Source organism: Tachysurus vachellii, chromosome 7 (assembly GCF_030014155.1).
Source record: "Tachysurus vachellii isolate PV-2020 chromosome 7, HZAU_Pvac_v1, whole genome shotgun sequence".
Lineage (NCBI taxonomy): Eukaryota > Metazoa > Chordata > Actinopteri > Siluriformes > Bagridae > Tachysurus > Tachysurus vachellii.
In genome coordinates this window covers 17,302,562-17,323,875 of record NC_083466.1, presented here as the reverse complement: position 1 = coordinate 17,323,875, position 21,314 = coordinate 17,302,562, and the positions used below count along the sequence as shown (strand labels likewise).

At 38.6% G+C, this 21,314-nt stretch overlaps 1 protein-coding gene across 1 annotated transcript in view; it reads left to right on the top strand.

Annotated features, from left to right (window-relative positions):
* slc8a4b (solute carrier family 8 member 4b) overlaps positions 1 to 21,314 on the top strand; it is a 61,502-nt gene that overhangs the window by 35,604 nt on the left and 4,584 nt on the right. The window contains exons 6-9 of the mRNA XM_060874671.1: positions 17,738 to 17,844; positions 19,788 to 19,912; positions 20,617 to 20,716; positions 21,017 to 21,289. Coding sequence (XP_060730654.1) covers positions 17,738 to 17,844; positions 19,788 to 19,912; positions 20,617 to 20,716; positions 21,017 to 21,289 — 605 coding nt within the window. The remainder of the gene's footprint in view (positions 1 to 17,737; positions 17,845 to 19,787; positions 19,913 to 20,616; positions 20,717 to 21,016; positions 21,290 to 21,314) is intronic.

Here is a 21,314-nt window from a genome sequence, read left to right as displayed (position 1 = left end):
CTTTTGTAAAACAAACAATGTTACAACCTTCCAGTGTTTATTCTGCTTGTCTTAGGCTATAATTATATAAAAATGTAAAAAAAACTTCTAGTACAATCTTTCTGAAATCTATTTAGCTATTCCATGGGATAAATCATGCTGCCAAGACCCTCTATGTCTCTCTGCTCTCTCTCTCTCTCTCTCTCTCTCTCTCTCTCTCTCTCTCTCTCTCTCTCTCTCTCTCTCTCTCTCTCTCTCTCTCTCTCTGCTCTCTCTCTCTCTCTCTCTGCTATCTCTCTCTCTCTCTCTCTCTCTCTCTCTCTCTCTGCTCTCTCTCTCTCTGCTATCTCTCCCTCTTTCTCTCTGCTATCTCTCTCTCTTTCTCTCTCTCTCGCTCTGCTATCTCTCTCTTTCTCTCTCTTTCTCTCTTTCTCTCTCTCTGCTATCTCTCTCTCTCTCTCTGTTATCTCTCTCTGCTCTCTCTCTCTCTCTCTCTCTCTCTCTCTCTGCTCTCTCTCTCTCTCTCTCTGCTATCTATCCCTCTTTCTCCCTGCTATCTCTCTCTCTTTCTCTCTCTCTCGCTCTGCTATCTCTCTCTTTCTCTCTCTTTCTCTCTTTCTCTCTCTCTGCTATCTCTCTCTCTCTCTCTGTCATCTCTCTCTGCTATCTCTCCCTCTTTCTCTCTGCTATCTCTCTCTCTTTCTCTCTCTCTCGCTCTGCTATCTCTCTCTTTCTCTCTCTTTCTCTCTTTCTCTCTCTCTGCTATCTCTCTCTCTCTCTCTGTCATCTCTCTCTGCTATCTCTCTCTCTCTCTCTCTCTCTCTCTCTCTGCTATCTCTCTCTCTCACTCTGTTATCTCTCTCTCTCTCTCTCTCTCTCTCTCTCTCTCTCTCTCTCTCTCTCTCTCTCTCTCTTTTCCCTCAGTTTTGGCACAGTATGTTTACTGATGATTCCACTTGGCTTGCTGATTTTCACAAGAGTGCAAGTTTGGTTAGAATTTTTCTGCTTTTTAACAAACTCTATTTAACCGCTATGTAAATCCCTCCAGGATTTCAGAGTTTCTTTATGATTCTTCTTGTAAACACCTACCAGTGAAGACATGTATGTAAATACTTCCTGTGGTGGCTGCACTCATGTTTAACAGACATGAAATGAATTGAAGAGAGCTTTGGCTGAATGCATGCTTTGATGACGTCACATGACGTGTTTTGCCCCATATCTGCAGAAAACCTCTCTAATTTTGAAAAATAAGAAGCTCTTCCGAATACTGCAGCGTTTGTATGATTTTTAATGAGCTTCAACCTTTCAGTTGGCTGAATTAATGGTGTTGTGTTTTTCCCTATTATAACATTAATCAAAGTAATTCCAAAGCATTCTGTTGCATTGGTAGTTAGTTATCTTGCTTTGCCTAGCCAGGTATATGTGTCACTTGTACACTTGTTGCTAAATGTATAAAGACATTGTACAAACACACAATTTTATTGAATTTAATTACTGAATAAATTCCCAGGAATGTTGGACCACCTTAGGAGAATATTAAATCACATTTTTGTACTAAAGATGTTACTTAATGTAATAACATAGGTTAAAAAGTGCTATTCCAACACTGTCAGGACTCAGCCCGGACACCTGATCCATATTGTGTCATCATTGTCTTTTATATTTAAGTGAGCCGCATTGCAGATGGCAGCACGGAATCATTAGTTACGTTTACCCCTTCGTTATGTCTAGTCATTGTTAAGTGTCGTCATTTGTATTGTTTCAGTGATCGTCTTTTCTGTCTTTGTCTTCTTTATTTATTACACCCCTTTCATTTGAAGCCATCCTGCGTACGGGTCTGTCTCCTTCCTTCTTGGTTGTGACACACTGTTACCGCCTATGAAAGAAACTCTTCCCCATTTTAAGATCCCAATTTAACCTCTCTCACAATTTCAGAAAATATATCACATAATTTATATTGTATGCAGTTATAAAAGGTTACATAGCTAGATAGATAAAGTGTTTGGAGGGTAACAATAATGTTAGGAAATTGTTGCAATGAGAAAAAAATTGTTCATGAATATAATTGTGTAATATGGGAAGATTACATTAAATTGATTTGACTTTATCAGCCCAGGCTTTAGATCCACATGGTCTGTGTAAGCGCAGTTTGACTCTAATTCCCAGGTTTGTCTGAGTGCCATTTGGTCATTTTTAGACTAATGTTAAATATGATTTATAGTCCAGTCGGCTAATTGATGGGAAATCTGATTAGGCAACCACTGAATTGCAGCCCTAAAGAAAGCGAGTGATTGGAGTCAGCTATTAGAATGGCTTTGAGAGAATGTAATGTATTGTAAAGGGAAGAAAGCTTGAAACACTGATCTCTTGCGTGACAGAGGACAAGTGAATGACGGTGTGTGTTGCCATAGCAATGAGTCCGGTGGTAATTTGTTAAGTGAACGTAATAGCGATTGGTTTTACCGTACAAAAAGAAATAGAATATGATGCAAAGTTTATGTATATAGGATATGAGTGCGCTCTCCCTGTTTCTTTGTTTCTTTCTTATTATCTTGCTTCGTTTGCGAGTGTGGAGTGGGGAGGTATGTGATTAAGAGTCTTATCTTCTTGTAAGACAAGTGAAATGTGTTATAATTAATTATGCTCCTCATCTTATTCTTATTATATCTTGTTATATCTTATTATATCTTGTTCTCTCTCCCTTTCTATTTCTTGCTCGTTTTCTTTTTCTTTGTCTTTAATTAGGAGTAGAGTCATGTCCTGGGCCAATCCCGTGAGCTCTACAATGATCTCAGTGCTCTGTTATACTGTGCTCAGAAGCTCATCATCGCTACCTCTATTCATTCTCAATGTTCACCTTAACCTGTTCATAATCGTGTAGTGATAGTATTTGGAGCATGCTTTTTATAATGGTATTGTCACAGAGCAACTTTTGTGGACTACAGTCTCATTGTGCAGTCCAGCATCTGCAGAATAAAGGAATGACATCTTTGAATTACAATAAGGAAGAGACCCTGAAAGGAACCAATACTCAAAAAAGGAACTTGTTCACTGGGTCTGGGAAGGAACTTTTGTTAGTCATGTTAGTCACGTATACCACATATATACCACTAATGTTGATTTTTGTTTGCAGGTGTTCAGGATGGTGCTGTATAGGTATAACAATACAAAATTACCACAACTCAGTGCAAACAACAACAAACACAATACAAAATTCAGTGCAAACGCAATGAAAATGATTTGCCATAGAGATTACAGAAAGACATGCTCATTTCTATCTCTAGAGAAAAACTGCCTAATGAATTTATCTTATAAGCAGCTGGTTGCTAAAGTGCAGCATGTCTAATCATTGAGCTCAGAGCTTCACTTGAGTCAAGTTAAATGTTTTTATGGTCATTTCACTATATAATCTGTATATAATTCAGAATGATATGTTGGTTCCCCCGGACACTGGTGCAAGACATAATGCAGTGGCACAGTACATAGATCTAAATAAAGTGCAAATGCATGATAATGTGAGACAAGCATAAACAAGACAATACATACACGGAACAATAAATACACAGGACAGTTTAAAGCCAACTAGACAGGACAAGAGAAACAGTGTTGAGTGGATAAAAGTAGTGCAAATCATTGTCTGTAAACTACTGACTGTGACAGCAGCTATTGATCATAGTAGCATCAGTAAGAGTTATAATAGTAAAGTGTCCAAAGGTGCAGTTATAAAGTGCAGTTGCTCAGTGATGGATGTACCGTGGTGGTTGTTGGTTGGTTTTGATTGGTTCAGCTGAGTGTTAACAGACAGCAGGATGTTGAAAATTCTGACTGCCTCAGGGAAGGAACTATTGCTTATGGAGTTGGTAAAGATGCCCTGGTACCTTCTAGGTGAAAAGTCCATAAGAGGGGTAGGAAGGGTTATTCACAATGTTGGTGGTATTAACACAACTCTAATTCCTACCAAATATAGTATACACAATATGAGCTAGCAGATTGACAGGATGAGGGATAGTGATATGGCACTGCCTTATCACTTTTTATGAATTAAAGCAGGGATCTGCAGTGTTATACACAAGTTGCTCACGTGTTAGCAGGGATTTGATATAACTAAGTGTGAGTAATTCTGTTTTGAGTGACTTGGACAGCAGTGGCTCATTTGTTAAAGGTCTGGACTACTGAATCTCAGTTCTGCTGGTCGACCTTTTAACTCAGCTCAGTTGTAAGTTGGTGTATCCAAAATTGTCTGCCAAATATGTAAAATATTTCACAGTGGAAATAGGATCTAATCTTGAATGACAGAGAAATTCTTAAGGTGTTAAGGTCTACCAAGTGGAAGGTTGTGAGTTCAAATCTCAGGTCCACGAAGCTATAACTGCTGGGCCCCTGAGCAAAGCCTTTAACCATCAATTGCTCAGTTGTATGAAATGAGATAAAATGTAAGTCACTCTAGATAAAGGCGTCTGCCAAATGGCATAAAAGTTCTGAATGAAACTAGAAAGCTCTTTGCATATTATTTATAACTGATTAGGACTGAAGGTTTGGGATGAGATCAATAATGCAGATAATGCAATTCATGGCAGTAATTCAATAGTGATGGTATGCTAAACGGATGTCATATATCGCTTAGGGGACCATTCGTGAAGCAGGTCACAAGCTCCCGGTTGTGCACAGACAAGAACAGAACAGAGAGATGTAGCTAAATGTTAGCACTGTAACTTATGAGTCCAGCATACAAGATAGATAGCCAGGGCCATTGTACCCTTGAACTAAGCCTGTAACTCCTGAAGGACTGTCACTGTACTCAGCTGAATGATGACACTTGTGTGTAAATGACACAATCAGGTAAGTGCCACCATGTCACAGAGCAGTGGGCGGGCAGGAAGTAGGTTCGAAGGTTTGAAATGCTGTCATGGAAGTGAGGGCAGCTTCTAGCAGGTCTCTTGTCATCCCTTAGACGGACAGGCAAGGTTTGAAGTGTACAGCGAGTTCTGCTGGGATTCTGGTACTCAGGCAGAATTGTGCACCATTGCAACAGAAAAACCAACTCACCTGGAGGACAACTCCATAATGACAGACAGATAAATACATGATGTGTGGTTATTCATCAGGAACATGCTGCCATACCAAGCTAAAATACAGTCCTTGGCAGCTTTACTATCCATCAGAAAGAATCTAATAAGTAGTAACTAGATAATTAGAAGGTTGCTTCTAATTATCTAGTTACTACTTATTAGATTCTTTCTGACAATTACCTTATTTTTCTGTTGTACTCTATAAGTAGTTGCTACCTGATACCTTAGTGGGGAACTATAGTGGATTAAATGTAACATGTAGTCTGTGGATAAGAGTGTGTCTGTAGAGCTGAATGTTTGGTAAAGTTATTCTTTAAGCCTTATATCTGCTTTCATGTTTTTCTCAGGCCTCCGAACTCCTTCTTTCAAACTCAAAGTAGCTTAATTAGCACAACAAAGACAAGTGTAGGTGAGGCAGTGTTTTAATATATTTTGAAATGGCAGTGTCAGGTCTTTTGCTTGGACATTTTCTGTCTTCTGTCACGTGTCTTGTCATACTTACCTGTTTGTTATTGGTTTAATTATTATGTGTATTTATTTTCTCCGCTTTGCAATCAGCTTTGCAGAGTCCTCATTCGTTTGTCGGTTTCTGTGTTTTGGTTCTTGTTTCATGTATTTATTTTTGTGTTTTGTTAATAAACCTGTCTTTATTTTGTTACCCCTGCATTTGGGTCTGCTTTTTATCCCCGTGTTCTCTGACAGGCAGAGAACCTTGTGAGTGTGTGTAGATGTGGGTTGGGGTGAGCTGGATACAAGCAGACAGTGGATGCTGGCAGAAGCAAGAAAGAAAGGAGAGAGTGACACTGTAGATTAGTAGAGTGACAGAAATAGAGCAAGCATGTGCATTTCAGGGGTTATGTATAAAGCTCTTAAGGGTAATCTGGAATTCATTTCAGACATTTTTGTGTTATTCTTGAAAACCCATAAAAATATTTTGTGTTTTTAATCTGAAAATCATGAAAGTCCATGTACAGAGGATAGAAAATTTATAAGCATGCTTTTGAAATGTTTACAGTTTGTTATGTCAAAATGGACTTGTTTTTCCTAAACATGTTTTGCATAGCACATGAATATTGCTACTATTCTTTCACACCAGGAGTTTTCTCCTTTCTATACAGCTGCTATTCTTTCACACCAGGAGTTTTCTCCTTTCTATACAGCTGCTATTCTTTCACACCAGGAGTTTTGTCCACTCTTTGCAGAATTTTTGCTGATTGACAGCAACTTTCATTTTTATAGATTTTTAATTATATTTAGTGCTCTTTGACTAGACCACTCCAAACCATCCACCTTGTTCTTAGCAAGCCACTCCTTGGTAGCTTTGGCTTTATGCTTGGGATCACTATCCCGTTGGACAATGAACCCATTTTAAGACATTCATCAGGTTCTTCCCCAGAATCTTCCTGTAGTTGGCTTCATCCATCCTCCCCTCTATCTTGACTAGTTCCCCAGTCCCTGCAGATAAGAAACATTACCACAACACTATGCTCCCACCACCATGCTTCATAGTCAGGATGGTTTTATTTTGTTTTTATGACCATCAGATGGACCTTTTTGAAGGTTACTTTATACGCCAAATGTATGCAACACTTTGATAGTGTGGTCATGTTTTATATGTTGTCCATGAAATCCTGTAAGTCTTTCAACTTCCCTTGCATCCTCTCTCCATAGTTTTGAAGGACGCCCAGATTTTGGCAGATTGTGGGTGGTGCCATGCACTATCCACTTCTTAATGATAGTCTTTACAGTGCTCTGTGGTATTTTCAAAGCTTTGGGAATCTTTTTATATCCCTCACCAGATATGTACCTTTCCACAGCTTTGTGACTGTTTTGGAGGCCCTAGCAGCCCAGGCTGCTGCCTTTTTTTGTATTTTTTTACTTGATCCTAATGTTAGAAATGTTTTATTGTTTGTTTTGACTTTCTTAAATGTTGAGCGTAAATTACTCCAGAATTTGATTTATTCCTAAAACTAAATGTGAAAATGATGTTTTAATTTTCTATCTCTTGCATGTTTAATTAATGGTTGTGAAACCGTTTAATAAAAGGAATCTCTGTCTCTCCACATCACCAGCTTTTTTTTTTATTTGTAAGTAGAGTTAATCAAATAAGGAGTAAGCATTTCTTATTGATCTTATTTAGATTTATCACAGTGGAAGAGACGGGAGTGATTAAATTAAGTCAGTGCACAATGTGGAATAAAGGGCACTTGAAAGTAGATTCATTTTATAGAATTAAATGCAAAAGTATTTATAGAAGGTGTTGCAGATAAGTTGTACATATGATACTGGGTTGGGAATAAAGCCCAGGCAGACAAGGCATTCTATCATAGGAAAATATTCAACTACTGAATGGAGTGATGCATTTCAGTGTAAAGCAAGGTTACTGAAGTTATACCCCCTGAAGTTTTATTAATAAAAATCAGGGCAAGTTAACTATAGTTCTGTTAGACATTATAGCAGCTATAAACAATTATTCCCTCACCCAGCTCTCTTTTTTTGCTCTGTTCATGTTGATAAGAAAAAGAAAATTCAGATTGTCATGTTATATATAAACTGGAAAGTCAAAACTCTCTAGCCTTGTAATGTAAACACTGGAGACCTGCTAAATAAACAATATACATATTAAATAAATGCCTTCTCACAGAAAGCTTTAATATATGTCTTTGTTATAACAATATGATTGTTAGTCCCTTTAGCTACACATTTGGACCAATCAGATTTGAGCATTCCACAGTGATGTATAATATTAAATTCTATTATATAATTGTATAATATATTAATTGTATAATATAACTGTCTCATGCAATTTCAGCAGCTTCATTAAAAATGACCTTTTATACTTGAGTCTGCGTAATATACTAAATAAAAATAAATAAATAAATAAATAAATAATTATCATTTACCCTGCCTAATTAGCTAAAAGCGTGCACGACAAAAGGGGAGTATGTTTCTCATAGATATAAAAAGGCATGTTTGAAATCAGTGCTTTTTTAGTCACACTAGATATTTTTGTGTAAATAAAGGCTTCATGGAGGAGTGTAACATCAGCCAAACTCGTGTGGTAGTGTGTCATCTTTGTGTAGCTGCCAACTCTTCAGAATATCTTTTTGTGCTGCTGTGAAATAGAAAAGGCTCACGCTGTGTGCACACTGTTAGTATAGCAACACTGTTACTGTTATATGGTCTGATAAATGTCTATAATTGGGTCTATCATAATTAATAATAAACAATTTCTTCATAGATAGTCTATAGGAAGAGGCTTAGCTTAGTAAATGGTGGTAACTAAGGTACTGTAGTTAATGTAGCACAGTTACATCTGATACATCTGGCCCAAATTAATAATTTACAATGACATGTAATACATAATATAAAGCTTCCTATAGTCGCTCATTAACAAGCTGAATATTTCCACCTGCATCTTTTCCCCTTCATCATTTCACTTCAGCTGTGACCTGATTAGTTGCATAAAAAACAAAAGAACACTCGAGAACTCACAGCACTTCTGAAAAGTTTTTGAGAAGTGTTCAGCTCCGAGGGAATAAGTGTGAGCCGTGACAGTAACGTTCTAACCACCTTCTGCTTCCCATTGGAAAAATAGCTTGGTGTGTGTGAGCACAGCCTAACTTCTTGCTGTGCGCACCCAAGTGGAAGGACATGTGGTTATGATTTTGTTGTGACTTTGCATGCGAGCATTAGGTTGCTGCTAAGCTATGTTTAACTTCACTTACATTGTTCTTGCTTGCACTTTATGTTAATTTTAGCCTATCTTAATTTTCAGCTTCAGAGTCTTTAAATATTTTTTGTGTGACAGTTTCCAGTCTTAAATGCTGTGTGGAAACAGGAATTTGTGTCACAGCTGAAGTGAAGAAAAGCCACCTGGTACAGACCTGGTTCCCATTAAAATGCATGGAAATGACAAAAATGACAATCTTCAGAGGGAGTAAGTGGAATATGAACATGTACAGATTTCATGTAGTGACAAGGTGGTAGATTTTGTTTATCGATTAGTTCCTGCTATTGTGTACTAAATCAATAAAGTTGACAGAAACTCAACAAGTGAGTGAGTCCTAAAGGTGGATGTGTTTGTGTGTTTGTGTGTGTGTACATGTGTTTAAATGTGTAACTGAGTCGGAGAGGAAAAGAGGGTTAAATAAACAGCAGGAAAGGAGGTGTGGTGTGATTAAAATCGATGACAGATAAAGATACAGAGAGACTTATGAGAGGAAAGTTAATGTCCTGGCCAATTGTTGGCATGATGTGGAAGATGGCCAGTGGACACAGCTGGCAGCTTGGCACTTTGCAAGACGCTGACACTAATGTGACTTCAGTCAGTCACACGTTCACCTTCAGCTCCTGATGAGATGTCTCCATGAAATACGCGTAGTGTGAAAGCTTTAGGTCAGACTGCCAGCCCTGAAAATATTTTTCAGCTCATAAAACATTTAGAAAGCAAGAAGGGATGAATAGGTAATGAAACAGAAAAAAGTAAAAGGGCAAGAGAGAGAGAGAGAGAGAGAGAGAGTGAGAGAGAGAGAGAGAGAGAGAGAGTGATGTGGTTGTTTAAACATACATGAAGACACAAGAAAGAATTGGGTATATTATAGATGGCAAGTGAGGAAGAGCAAACTAGTTTCTCATGGAGCTAAAAGGAAGATGGATAAACCGGTATAAATGTTTAATGAAAAAGAAAAAAATATGAAATTTGACTTTTTAACCAATGGTTGAATATTTTTTTATAAAGAAAAAAAATATCCACACTAATCATAATCACATTTATAACCTGTATAAAGGGTATAAAGATGTCAAACCCTCTGCTCTGTCAGTCACTGTGACACAAGCCAATAGCTGGTATGTATAAGCTTATGTAAGTAGAATAGAGTCTATATAGTGCTTTCTGTCTGTACAATAAGTGTGTTATTGTAATATCATCACAAGCAAATTCCCCTCCAAGCCACCAAAAGGGAACCCTGGCCAGAATACTAAGCCTCTGGGTTCACTTCCAAATAATGAAGTATTGAATATTGAAATATATGAAATATTGTTAGTCTAACTACAATATTCCAAGCCATTGTTCATCTCGTTTGTTTAGTGCGCTCTGTGTATGACCTTTTTTTTTATTATTTCTGGATTTCTCTCTGTTTTTGGATTGTGTCTATCGGATTTGTTTGCTGTGTGGACATTTGACTCTCTGCTTGTCATCACTGTATTGACTCTGACTACTGTTTTGGATTTTCTGTTTTGTGTTTTGCTCAATAAACACCGCATATGGATTCTACATATCCTGTTCCTGATGATTCATCACAGTTATACTTTGCTGTGACAGAGCATGAGCAGCAGCTCAAAAAGATCCGGTTGGCTGGCTGACGGCTTCATGTGTCTCAGTGAAGCATGTGCCTTCACTTTCCCTGGTTGGTAGTTGTATGATAGGAGGAGCTGGCTGGTGGGTGGCAAATGCCAAGTGACAGTATGAGCATCGGTTCATGCAGGTGTTGACTACTTGGCTTGTTTTTTTATTTTTATTTGCAAAGCAATATATTATATTATACAATATATTAACAGCAATTAATACAGAGAAAAGTTGTTGATATGTTGATTATGTTGTTTCGATGCTAATGTTCAGGGTTTGTTGATGTGATAATGTCAGTTAAGAAAACCGTAAACCAAGTAAAAGTGATTTATCAATCCTCAATTTGGTGTCAGGATCTTTTAATACATTGAGTAAACAGTTTAACAAACAGATATTATATTAACACAAGGTTGTGTTGTGACACTTACATTATCAACTGACATTGTAGCTGAATGCATTTATATCCATTTTAGCTCACACAAATCAGTCTAGACAATGCTATAACTCACCCAGTGGGCAATAAAAATCTAAAACCAATCTAAATGTTATTTTAACATGACAAATCATGTATTTTACACCTGTCTGATGAATGATGAAATAAACCTGCCTAAATGTTGAGTACAGCTTTGGCATGTAGCTATCATGTCGCCTTATGGACATCACTCAAATATAGTGTAACAATCTCTCTCTCTCTCTCTCTCTCTCTCTCTCTCTCTCTCTCTCTCTCTCTCTCTCTCTCTCTCTCTCTCTCTCTCTCTCTCTCTCTCTCTCTCTCTCTCTCTCTCTCTCTCTCTCTCTCTCTCTCTCTCTTGCTCTATTTTTATTTATTTATTTATTTAAGTTTCTAGTGTTTTTGGAATGTTTCTCATCCAGGTTTCTTGTTCGAAGCTCTACCATGACCTCAGCTTCATCATCTTCCAATAGTAGATTTATAACTTGGCTACTTTTTAAGTTGTATTCTGTTTTGATTTTAGATCACCGATTCAAGGGCATGCTGTTGTTTTTTGGAGTCCTATACAACTGCTCATGTCACTTGTGCTTGCAAGTTGCATATAAGCATTTTACAAATGAAAATGTAAAATAGATGGGAGAGAATTCCTGGCATGAATAAGGGAAATTTGAGACAACTGCACTGCATATGAAACAAATTCTGCTGCATTGCTTTAGGCGCTCACTAAGCATCTCGAGCTCCCCAGGACTGTGTGCTTGGCGTTCACACATTACTATATTGTGTTTTTCGATGTTTCAATTCTTCTTTCTTTGGTTTTTCTTGGCTTCACTTTTTTATTTCTCTCTCTCTCTCTCTTGCTACATGTTATAATGTAGCACAGCATTGAATGCAGGTGTATGAGGTACATTGGGCTCCATATTTTAGCTTTGATGGACAGGATATTAAGACACAGATAGAAATGGATATGTATCCAGTATGTGGAAGAAAGGCTAGTTATTTGCAGTTGATGTTCATTTGGCACTATTTAGTCTGGATCTTATTTGCATACTTAAAATTTTCATTGCTTAGTATTTTGTGCTGTGCTGAGGAAGAAAATCAGCACCAAGGCCAAGGTTCTTTCTCCGAAAAAAGTGGATGAAGTGAAATGATGAAGGAAGAAAGAGAGACAATGCTTCTGCGGTTAGAGTTTAAGTATCTTGGGATCTTATTCACAGGTGATTGAAAAAAGAGTGCAAGACTGACAGACAGTTCAGGTCAGTAGCAGCAGGGTAGCAGTTGCTGTACCAGTCTGTGATGGTGAAGCAAAAGCTCTAGTCAATCTATGACCCTATTCTCACCTATGTTTCAAAAGCTGTGGCAAGTGACTGAAAGAAAAAGACTGCAAGTAATGATGTGCCTTGGCAGGGTCACCGGATTTACTCTCTATTATAAGGTGAGGGTAAGAGGAGCCAGTCAAGATAGTCCATGCTCTCTAGAATGACGTCCCCAGTTTGCCTCCCACTGGGCAGAGAACCTGGAGAAAACCCAGACCTGATGGCTGATATCTCATTGTTGATTTAGGAACATCTGTGGATCCACCAAGTGGAATCTTTAGGGATAGAGATGTCTGGGCTGACCTTCTCAGCCCATTACCACCACAACCCCAAAGGAAAAGCAAAGGAAATGAATGAATAATGCATCAAATTCAATTTACACTACAAACAACAGCAATGATAAAACATGTTGGCACAGTGGCTCTCTGGAGGACAACATTCCTGTGCATTTAGGCAACATGTAGTCATGAAACGTGTCATACTGAAGCAGGCTAAAACCTCATAAACATATACTTCTACCCTCACCCCCCACCACAGAGAGAGATAGTATGACTATGTGTGTGTGTGTGTGTGTGTGTGTACAGTATACAGGTGGGAGCAGGTGGTGAATTTTGGAGAACAAGAGCAGCTCATAAATGATGGATTTCTCAGACCCTTTGCCTGGATGCAGTCTAATTTTACTTTTTTCCTTCTATCTCTCTCTCCACATCCATGCTCATAAAGAGGCCAAACAAATACTCAGTTTCATCTGAAGAATCAGATAATCTGTGATCTGTCTCCACACACATACACACACACACACACACACACACACGCACACACACGCACACACACATACGTAGCTGATGCCTCTTCCTAGATTTGTGGTTATTATTGGAGCTTGGAGAATAAGAAGATTTACATTTGCATGATTATATGTACATTTGCATGATTAGATGATTATGCAGTTTAGTTTATGTACTTGTACAGTAGAAACGATTATACTAAACTGCTGTGTGTGTGTATGTGTGTGTTTCAAAATGATAAGACTTGTACATTGTAAACCTACCAAAAATCATTATGGATGTTAAGTGTTTATGTGAGCGAAAGAGAGAAATGTCTGTAAATACACCAGCCACTAGTACATTTTCTTTGGCATTATCAGTCAAGCCAAATACAGAGATGAGAGACTATGCTTAAAGTTAACTTTAGTTTTAGTGTGTGTTTGTGTACATGTTGCAAACTCTCTGTTTGTGTGTGCTGTCAGAAAGCTTTCACTCTCTCTCTCTCTGTCTCCAGCAGTGGCATTGATTCTACACTGGCACCCTTAACCGAGAGCTTGTTACCCCGGCTACTTTAAAGCCTTTGGTTAGATTTAATGCCACTCTAAGTGGATGACTTTTGAAAATGGCTCTCTTTGGATGCAAAACACTCAGAGAAATGAGTTGAGAGAAACATTTGTCACTGGTGCTTTGAGAGATGCACAAACGGCACTCTGACCATCAGGAGCTGTTAGAGATCAGGTGGCGGTGCATAGTAATAAATCACAGACCATATGCTCTTTATAGCCACCACACCCTATGATGAAATCACTGTGGCCTTGTGTGTGTGTGTGTGTGTGTGTATAAAGACAGAGCAGACAAGATCTTAATTGTGCAGCTGGATTGTTTTCAAGAAGGCGAGCAGAAAAATCGAATAAGAGACAACCGAAGAGAAGTGAGCGAGTGGGGGATGGAGAGAGGGGAGTGAGAAATGGTGAAACAAGAGGAATGATAATGGAAGGAAAGAGACAACGTGAGCAATAGGAGAAAAACATATTTTTAATAACCGTACATAAATAATATGAAGATATGGCATGTCAGTCTCCCTGACTGTCTGTAAAAGACTGAACAAAAAACAACAAATATACAGTATGTTATCTGAAAATGAGAGACAGTGTGCCAGGACAGAGGAAGAAAATAAAATAAAAGCAATAAAATGAATGCCATTTTTTATGAGCATTTTATTTTTTTGCTTCAGAAAAAACTAATCTTATAATAGAGCCCCATTTTTGGTTTATGACTTTGTTTTAATGCTCCTTTTAACATAACCTCTTCAACCCGCTTGCTCAATTTCGATCCCAGATGCCATATCCAGTACTCTATTAATTCAAGTGAGGTTTGTTAGTGGACCCTTTAGAGGGGTGAGGGAATGAGTCAACGAAATAAGAAACGGCCAGATTTCAAACCATATGCCAAGAGCATTGGGCAAAAGACAAAGACATAAACCAGGAGCCAGAAATATAGTAGCAGAAGAACATAAGGCTTGGTGTAGAAAGGTGACACCGAGCTTATCCTTCACAGTGTATTGTAGTGAAGTGAGGTTTTTTTTTTTTTATGCAATGTACATAGAAACTGTTCAGTGGCACAAACATGTTCAAAGACATTAGTTTTTACTCTTTTTCTACCCAGTAAATTCCTATCCCAACATTCATTCATTCATCTTCTACCGCTTATCCGAACTACCTCGGGTCACGGGGAGCCTGTGCCTATCTCAGGCGTCATTGGGCATCAAGGCAGGATACACCCTGGACAGAGTGCCAACCCATCGCAGGGCACACACACACTCTCATTCACTCACACACTCACACACTAGGGACAATTTTCCAGAGATACCAATCAACCTACCATGCATGTCTTTGGACCGGGGGAGGAAACCGGAGCACCCGGAGGAAACCCCCGAGGCACGGGGAGAACATGCAAACTCCACACACACAAGGCGGAGGCGGGAATCGAACCCCGACCCTGGAGGTGTGAGGCGAACGTGCTAACCACTAAGCCACCGTGCCCCCCCCTATCCCAACATAATAAGCTTAAAACAATAAATAAAATATTATTTTTAAAAAAGGTGGGTGAGACGGAGGGGTTTCTCAATTTACTCCAAAAAGAGGGAAGCACCTTCTGCCATCATCAATTTTTATACAAATACTTACATGTTTGGTCCATTCCTTTATCATTTTATTAATGTTAAGGTAACGTTCAGATAAAACACAGATCAATGGGCTACTTGCACTCAAAAACCTATTTCTGTTTTAAAACAGTGTATTTCAAGTATTAAGAGACATAATGACAAATAACAATGTTAGCAACAACAATGAATTGTCTGAAGTAATGTTAGTTTTGTCATTCTAACCTATATGATGAACATTATTGAGTTGCTCCAAGTGACGTAATTCTAAGAAAATTCTGTGTTTTCCCTTAAAATTAAAGATAAGTTATTTAAAGGGCTTAAAAGAGCTCATAAGGTCAAAAATTGTTAGGAGCAGTGAGGAGGACTTTTAAGAGTCATAAGAGTTTCAGAGGAGAAATGGTTGAAAGGTAAAGAGGGAGAAGAAATGTTTTGTATACAATATTTAATAATGATGGTGAGTTAATAAAATGCTACAGATTAGATCGTGTAGGGATTATTTTTGTGACCAATCACATTAGAGATAACATCAACACAGTGCAGAAATATATATATACATACACACACACACACACACACACACACACACACACACACACACACACACACACACACACACATACATACATGTTGTAGATATGCTAAAATCTCTGATACAGAGCCAAAATGCATTCGCAGCAGAAATTATATAATTTGGCATTATGGCATTTCTGTGCTGTCAGAGATGTTTACATTTACATTACATTACATTTATTACATTTATAACATACACAAACATAATCCCTACATGATATAGCCTCAAATATCTTAACATAGAGACAAATTGAAGGCTTATAATAGAGGAGATTTTAAAAGAGCTGCTTGTTTTCGTATTGGACAGCCACAATAGCCACAGACTACAAAAGAATGTGTCATACCATGCCCCATTTCCAAGATAAAAATTGGTGTTTGTGACTTGCTCTGAGATTGGTCCTGAATCACGCTCAAGATTTCAAGCTAGAAATTTTGAAGCGAAATTAGGAGCTCTCTGAGATCATTTTTAGAATCTTTATGAATAAGGGCCCTTGGGTAAAATAGCACAATTGCTATTATTGTGGATGAACCAGAAGTGGAAACATTGTATGTAAATGGTGTTTGCCATTAAGACAGTAAGACATTGGGTTTAGTTGCAGAGTTGTGTTAGAACCATTTTTTAATCCTTTTTACTCTGACTTTACCGTCAATCACACACACACACACACATTATTTCGGCTGCTCCCTGTTCGAGGTCGCCACAGCGGATCACGTGGTCTGCATATTAGATTTTTCACAGGTTTTACACCAGATGCCTTTCCTGACGCAACCCTCCCATTTTATCTGGGCATGAACAGTTAACTCTTCAGTGGCTGGGTTTTACTGTGACTCACATAATGGTGCTTAATGTTGAACACCAAAACCAAATCTCACAAAAATCTTACGTTTCAAATTTCATTTTGTTCGAACACCCTGAAAAGTGCCTCAGGTGTTATTTCAATCAAGCAATTTGTACAAAAATGAACAAAAGCAGCTGTTGCAATAAGCTTTGTAAATGTTAATGTGGGTTTACGTCAGATATCCTGAATAATCTGTGTTAAATTTATGCATCATATATATTTCACACCAAATTGTGAATCTTTCCTGCTTTTCAATGTTATAAATATAAATATTTTCTTATTTTTTAATTTTTTTCCCACTTTGTTTCCTCTTTGTTGAAAAAGCTTCTCTAGTTCAGTTTTCTAACCTGATTTTAATTGAATAAGGATTGATGAGAGGTATCAGCAAAGTTGCAATGAAATAAGCAAAGATGTAACAAATGCTGTGTGAAATTTGACTCTGGATAAAGACATCTGGTTTATTGATGGATATTTTTTGTGAATTTTAAAGGTGTGTGTGTAGGGGGGGTTGTTAAAACAGACAAAGCATGGTATTTGACTTTATTATTTATAACTGACTTTCATTACTTTGTCCTTGTTCTCTCTTGCTCTGTGTGTGACAACAGACAAAGCATTATATGCCCTAGTTTATGTAGCAGACTTCCGTACCCTTGTGTTTAATATTCTGTGTGTGTGTGTGTGTGTGTGTGTGTGTATGTGTGTGTATGTGTGAGTGAGAGTTTATACTCAGTATCAGTCCAGTCACTCACACTGGACTCCAATTATTTTGTTTCTCTCTCCCTCTTTAACTCATTTAATCTGTTTCCTCTCCATCTCATCACTTGTGGATCTTGAACAATGAGCTGCTCACTTTTCCCCTTGAGCCTGTTTCTCTCTTGCACTAAGTCATTATCTCTTTTTCACTCTCCTTAAGTAGATCTCAATCTGTTGACTGCATCCTGGTGCAGATGTGCCTCTGAGAGTTTTCCTCTCTCTCTCTCTCTCTCTCTCTCTCTCTCTCTCTCTCTCTCTCTCTCTCTCTCTCTCTCTCTCTCTCTCTCTCTATGTGTGTGTGTCTGTGTGTGTGTGTGTTTGTGTGTGTGTGTGTGTGTGTGTGTGCTCAAGTGTAAATCTTTGAAGCACTATTATGAAGAAAATGGTGGGAAAGTTATGCATGAATATAGACTATGAGTGATACCATCAACTTAGGTTTGAGGTTTGTGTAACCCTCAAATATAATGATCTGTTCTATGTGTTCACAGGAAGATTATTGAAGTGAAGATCATTGATGATGAGGAATATGAGAAAAACAAAACCTTCACTATTGAATTGGGCGAGCCTGTTCTCCTGGAGATTGGACAGAAACATGGTAAAGGTTGTGTGTGTGTGTGTGTGTGTGTGTGTGTGTGTGTGTGTGTGTGTGTGTGTGTGTGTGTGTGTGTGTGTGTGTGTGTGTGTGTGTGTGTGTGTGTGTGTGTGTGTGTGTGTGTGTGTGTGTGTGTGTGTGTGGATCAGGGATGTGGTAGCCTAGTGGCTAAGGTGTTGGGCTACCAATCAGAAGGTTGTGAGTTCGATTTCTACGTCCACCAAGCTGCCACTGCTGGGCCCCTGAGCAAGGCCCTTAACCCTCAGTTGTATAAAAAAGAGATGGAAAGAAAAAATTTAAGTCGCTCTGGATAAGGGTGTCTGCTAAATGCTGTAAATGTGTGTGTTTATTAGTTTTAGTGACATGAAGGTGGGATGACTTTTGTTTAAAGTCTCAAAGGTGAGGTGAAGTGAGATGAAAGAATGTGGGGTGGTTGTGAGGAGTGCTGTCAGTGGTACGCTCTGTGATATGGTCAGTGTCTTCAGTAGTTTTGGGAAAGGAGAGGGACTTACTTACCTTAGCGTGTGTGCTGCAACTTTTTCTACTCTCCCTGCTTCTGCTGTACCGTGGCTGATTGCCTTTGTTCTGATTGGCTGCCTGCTGTGGTTGCTTCTGCCACCCCATCCTTCAGCCATGTGCTTTCTCGCTTTCCACAATAATAGGGGTGCTGAAGTGGCGCTGTTCTTTCAGCACCCAGGTGGCAGTCGTTCACGGAGCGTGTCTAGGCTGCCTGTGGGCAGTGTGTGTGTGTAGTATTACTAGGGTTGAGCAATATATAAGAGATAAAACATAAATGGCCGTGATGTTACTGTATACAAAAATAACAAATAATGAATAATGTGTTGGTGTGATGCAGTTTAATAGTATTCACATGGCTGTTGCCACTCAAGTTTATTACTTATCTAGCACATCTTTAACATACACTTGTTTTTCATTCCTCTTACACTACAGTAATTTGCAATTTCCATGTTTGAAATATACAACCATTGTTAAAGTGTGCAGCACCTATGGAAGTTGTTTGCAATAGAAATGATACTGTATTCATTTTAACCTGCAACTTGTCTTGCATATGGATCTATTTTGCTGTTAGAGAGAATTTGTCCTTCTAACCAAACAGAATAGAGAATTCAACAGCTCTCTGGTAACAAAACAAGTGTTACAGTGTTACTGTTCACAGTGGAACTGAACAGTAATACAAAAGAATACAATAATCACATACAATACTCAGAGTACTTTCAGAAAAATATCTGTCCAATGATTCATTATATCACAATAGTGTATCATACCACCCAGCCCTACTTAGTACAGAATTCTTAAGTCATTAGCCTTTCTTATATATTCTCCACCATTAATAACTATCAGACCTCAGAAACACACACAAGCCTTAACACGTGCACTGTAGAGACCCTTACTCATGAGACAACACTCAATAGCTAACGTCTACATCAGGCAGTGTCATAAGGATCAATGTTACCATCTTGTCCACGCTGTGTGTGCAAAGTGTGTGTTAGGCATGACAGCTATAGAAATCAAAGAGTATGATTTTGAAAGAAGGAATGACATACAGTATTTAGTTAATTCCAGAGCAGATGTTTAAGGAACAACATTAGGTACAAATACCAAGCTGCATGGAAACTTGTTACTTCAGGAAAATAATTGGCTGTCAAAGGATCAGCTAGAGCAAATGTAGTGACTGCAGGCTACCACTTTGCCTTTGTGTTAATTAAATAGCCGGTCCTGGCATGGCCTCTTTATTCCCACGCCTTATTCTGCTATTCAATTAACACCACCATGCTCTTGAGATGTATTTAACTCCTGCATCTCAGGAGCTAAATGGAGACATCTTACTGTTAGTTTTTCCTTTATCAGTCACTGTTAGTCTCTCTCTCTCTCTCTCTCTCTCTCTCTCTCTCTCTCTCTCTCTCTCTCTCTTTCTCTCTCTTTAGGAGACTCCAATGAAAACAAGCCTGCAGTGGGAGCAGAGGAAGAAGAGGTAGCTAAAATGGGATGCCCCAGTCTGGGAGACCACACCAGGATGGAAGTGGTGATTGAAGAGTCCTATGAGTTTAAGGTAATAATAACAGACACTAAGGAATTTCCAGCATACAGCAGTAGCTTGTAGTGTTCTGTCACACAGCATTGCGTTCCTCTACTTTATGGTTTTGGCAGTAGTATTGATTTTGGCAGTATCGTTTATATCCATCAAGCTGCTGTAATGTATTACCCCAACAAGCCATATAGTCATCCTCAGGCAGGGAATAATTATTGATATAGTTATAGCATAAAGAACTACTATCCTATCTCTACTATGGGTCTGGATGAATGGGTTTTCCCCAGTTTTACAATTACAACAATATTACAACATCCCTCAAGAGGCTTTTACATTACCACTGTTACAATAATCCATTAGGCAAATTCACTACATGTGCATAAGTTAGATTTTTATGTAAAACATATGATAAATCAGGAGTTAGTTTTGCAAAGATTTCCAAATATGAGAGGACACAATACCTATGCATGCAGCAGTGCACAAAACTTTTTTGACAATTCAGTGTGAACCAGCTATCAAATTGTTACAGGCTTTTTATGTTTATCCCATATGATAACGGCATCCATATAGCTTCCTTGTCCACTCCACTGCCATCTGAAAATATCACATTTGTGTCCTAGATATTCGTGTAAAAGCTCATTGAATTACTACAGTACTTCATTAAAAATGTAAAGTGTATTCGTTTGTGTGTGTGTGTGTGTGTGTGTGTGTGTGTGTGTGTGTAGAACACAGTAGATAAGCTCATTAAAAAGACCAATCTGGCTCTGGTAGTTGGAAGCAGCAGCTGGAGGGAGCAGTTTGTCAGCGCAGTAACCGTAAGCGCAGGTAGGCTACAACACTGAACACTTACAACCAGAGACTATATCTTGAGTGCTTATCTTGAGATTATGAAAATATCCTTGACCTCTTTGTGCTATTTAAAATGGATAATTAAAAGAATCTAATGTCTAAACATAGGGGGTTAATCCAGTCTGACCTCACGTCAGTCCCGAGTAGCTTGATTGATGACTTGTGCAACTGATCCATATTTATTCTGTACTGCCCTTTCTTAGCTGTTAAGCATCATGAAATATTCATGATCTATCTGCTTGTCATGGTTTACACTTTGCCCTTCTGCCCTTTTAGGTGATGATGATGAGGAAGAAAGTGGCGAAGAGCGCCTTCCTTCCTGCTTTGACTACATCATGCACTTCCTTACAGTCTTCTGGAAAGTTCTGTTTGCCTTCGTGCCTCCCACCGAATACTGGAATGGCTGGGCGTGTTTCATCGTATCGATCATTTTAATTGGTCTCTTAACGGCAGTGACGGGGGATCTGGCCTCCCACTTCGGCTGCACTGTTGGCCTGAAGGACTCCGTTACTGCCGTGGTGTTTGTAGCACTCGGCACCTCAGTACCAGGTCTATAAATGAATGAATGTATGAA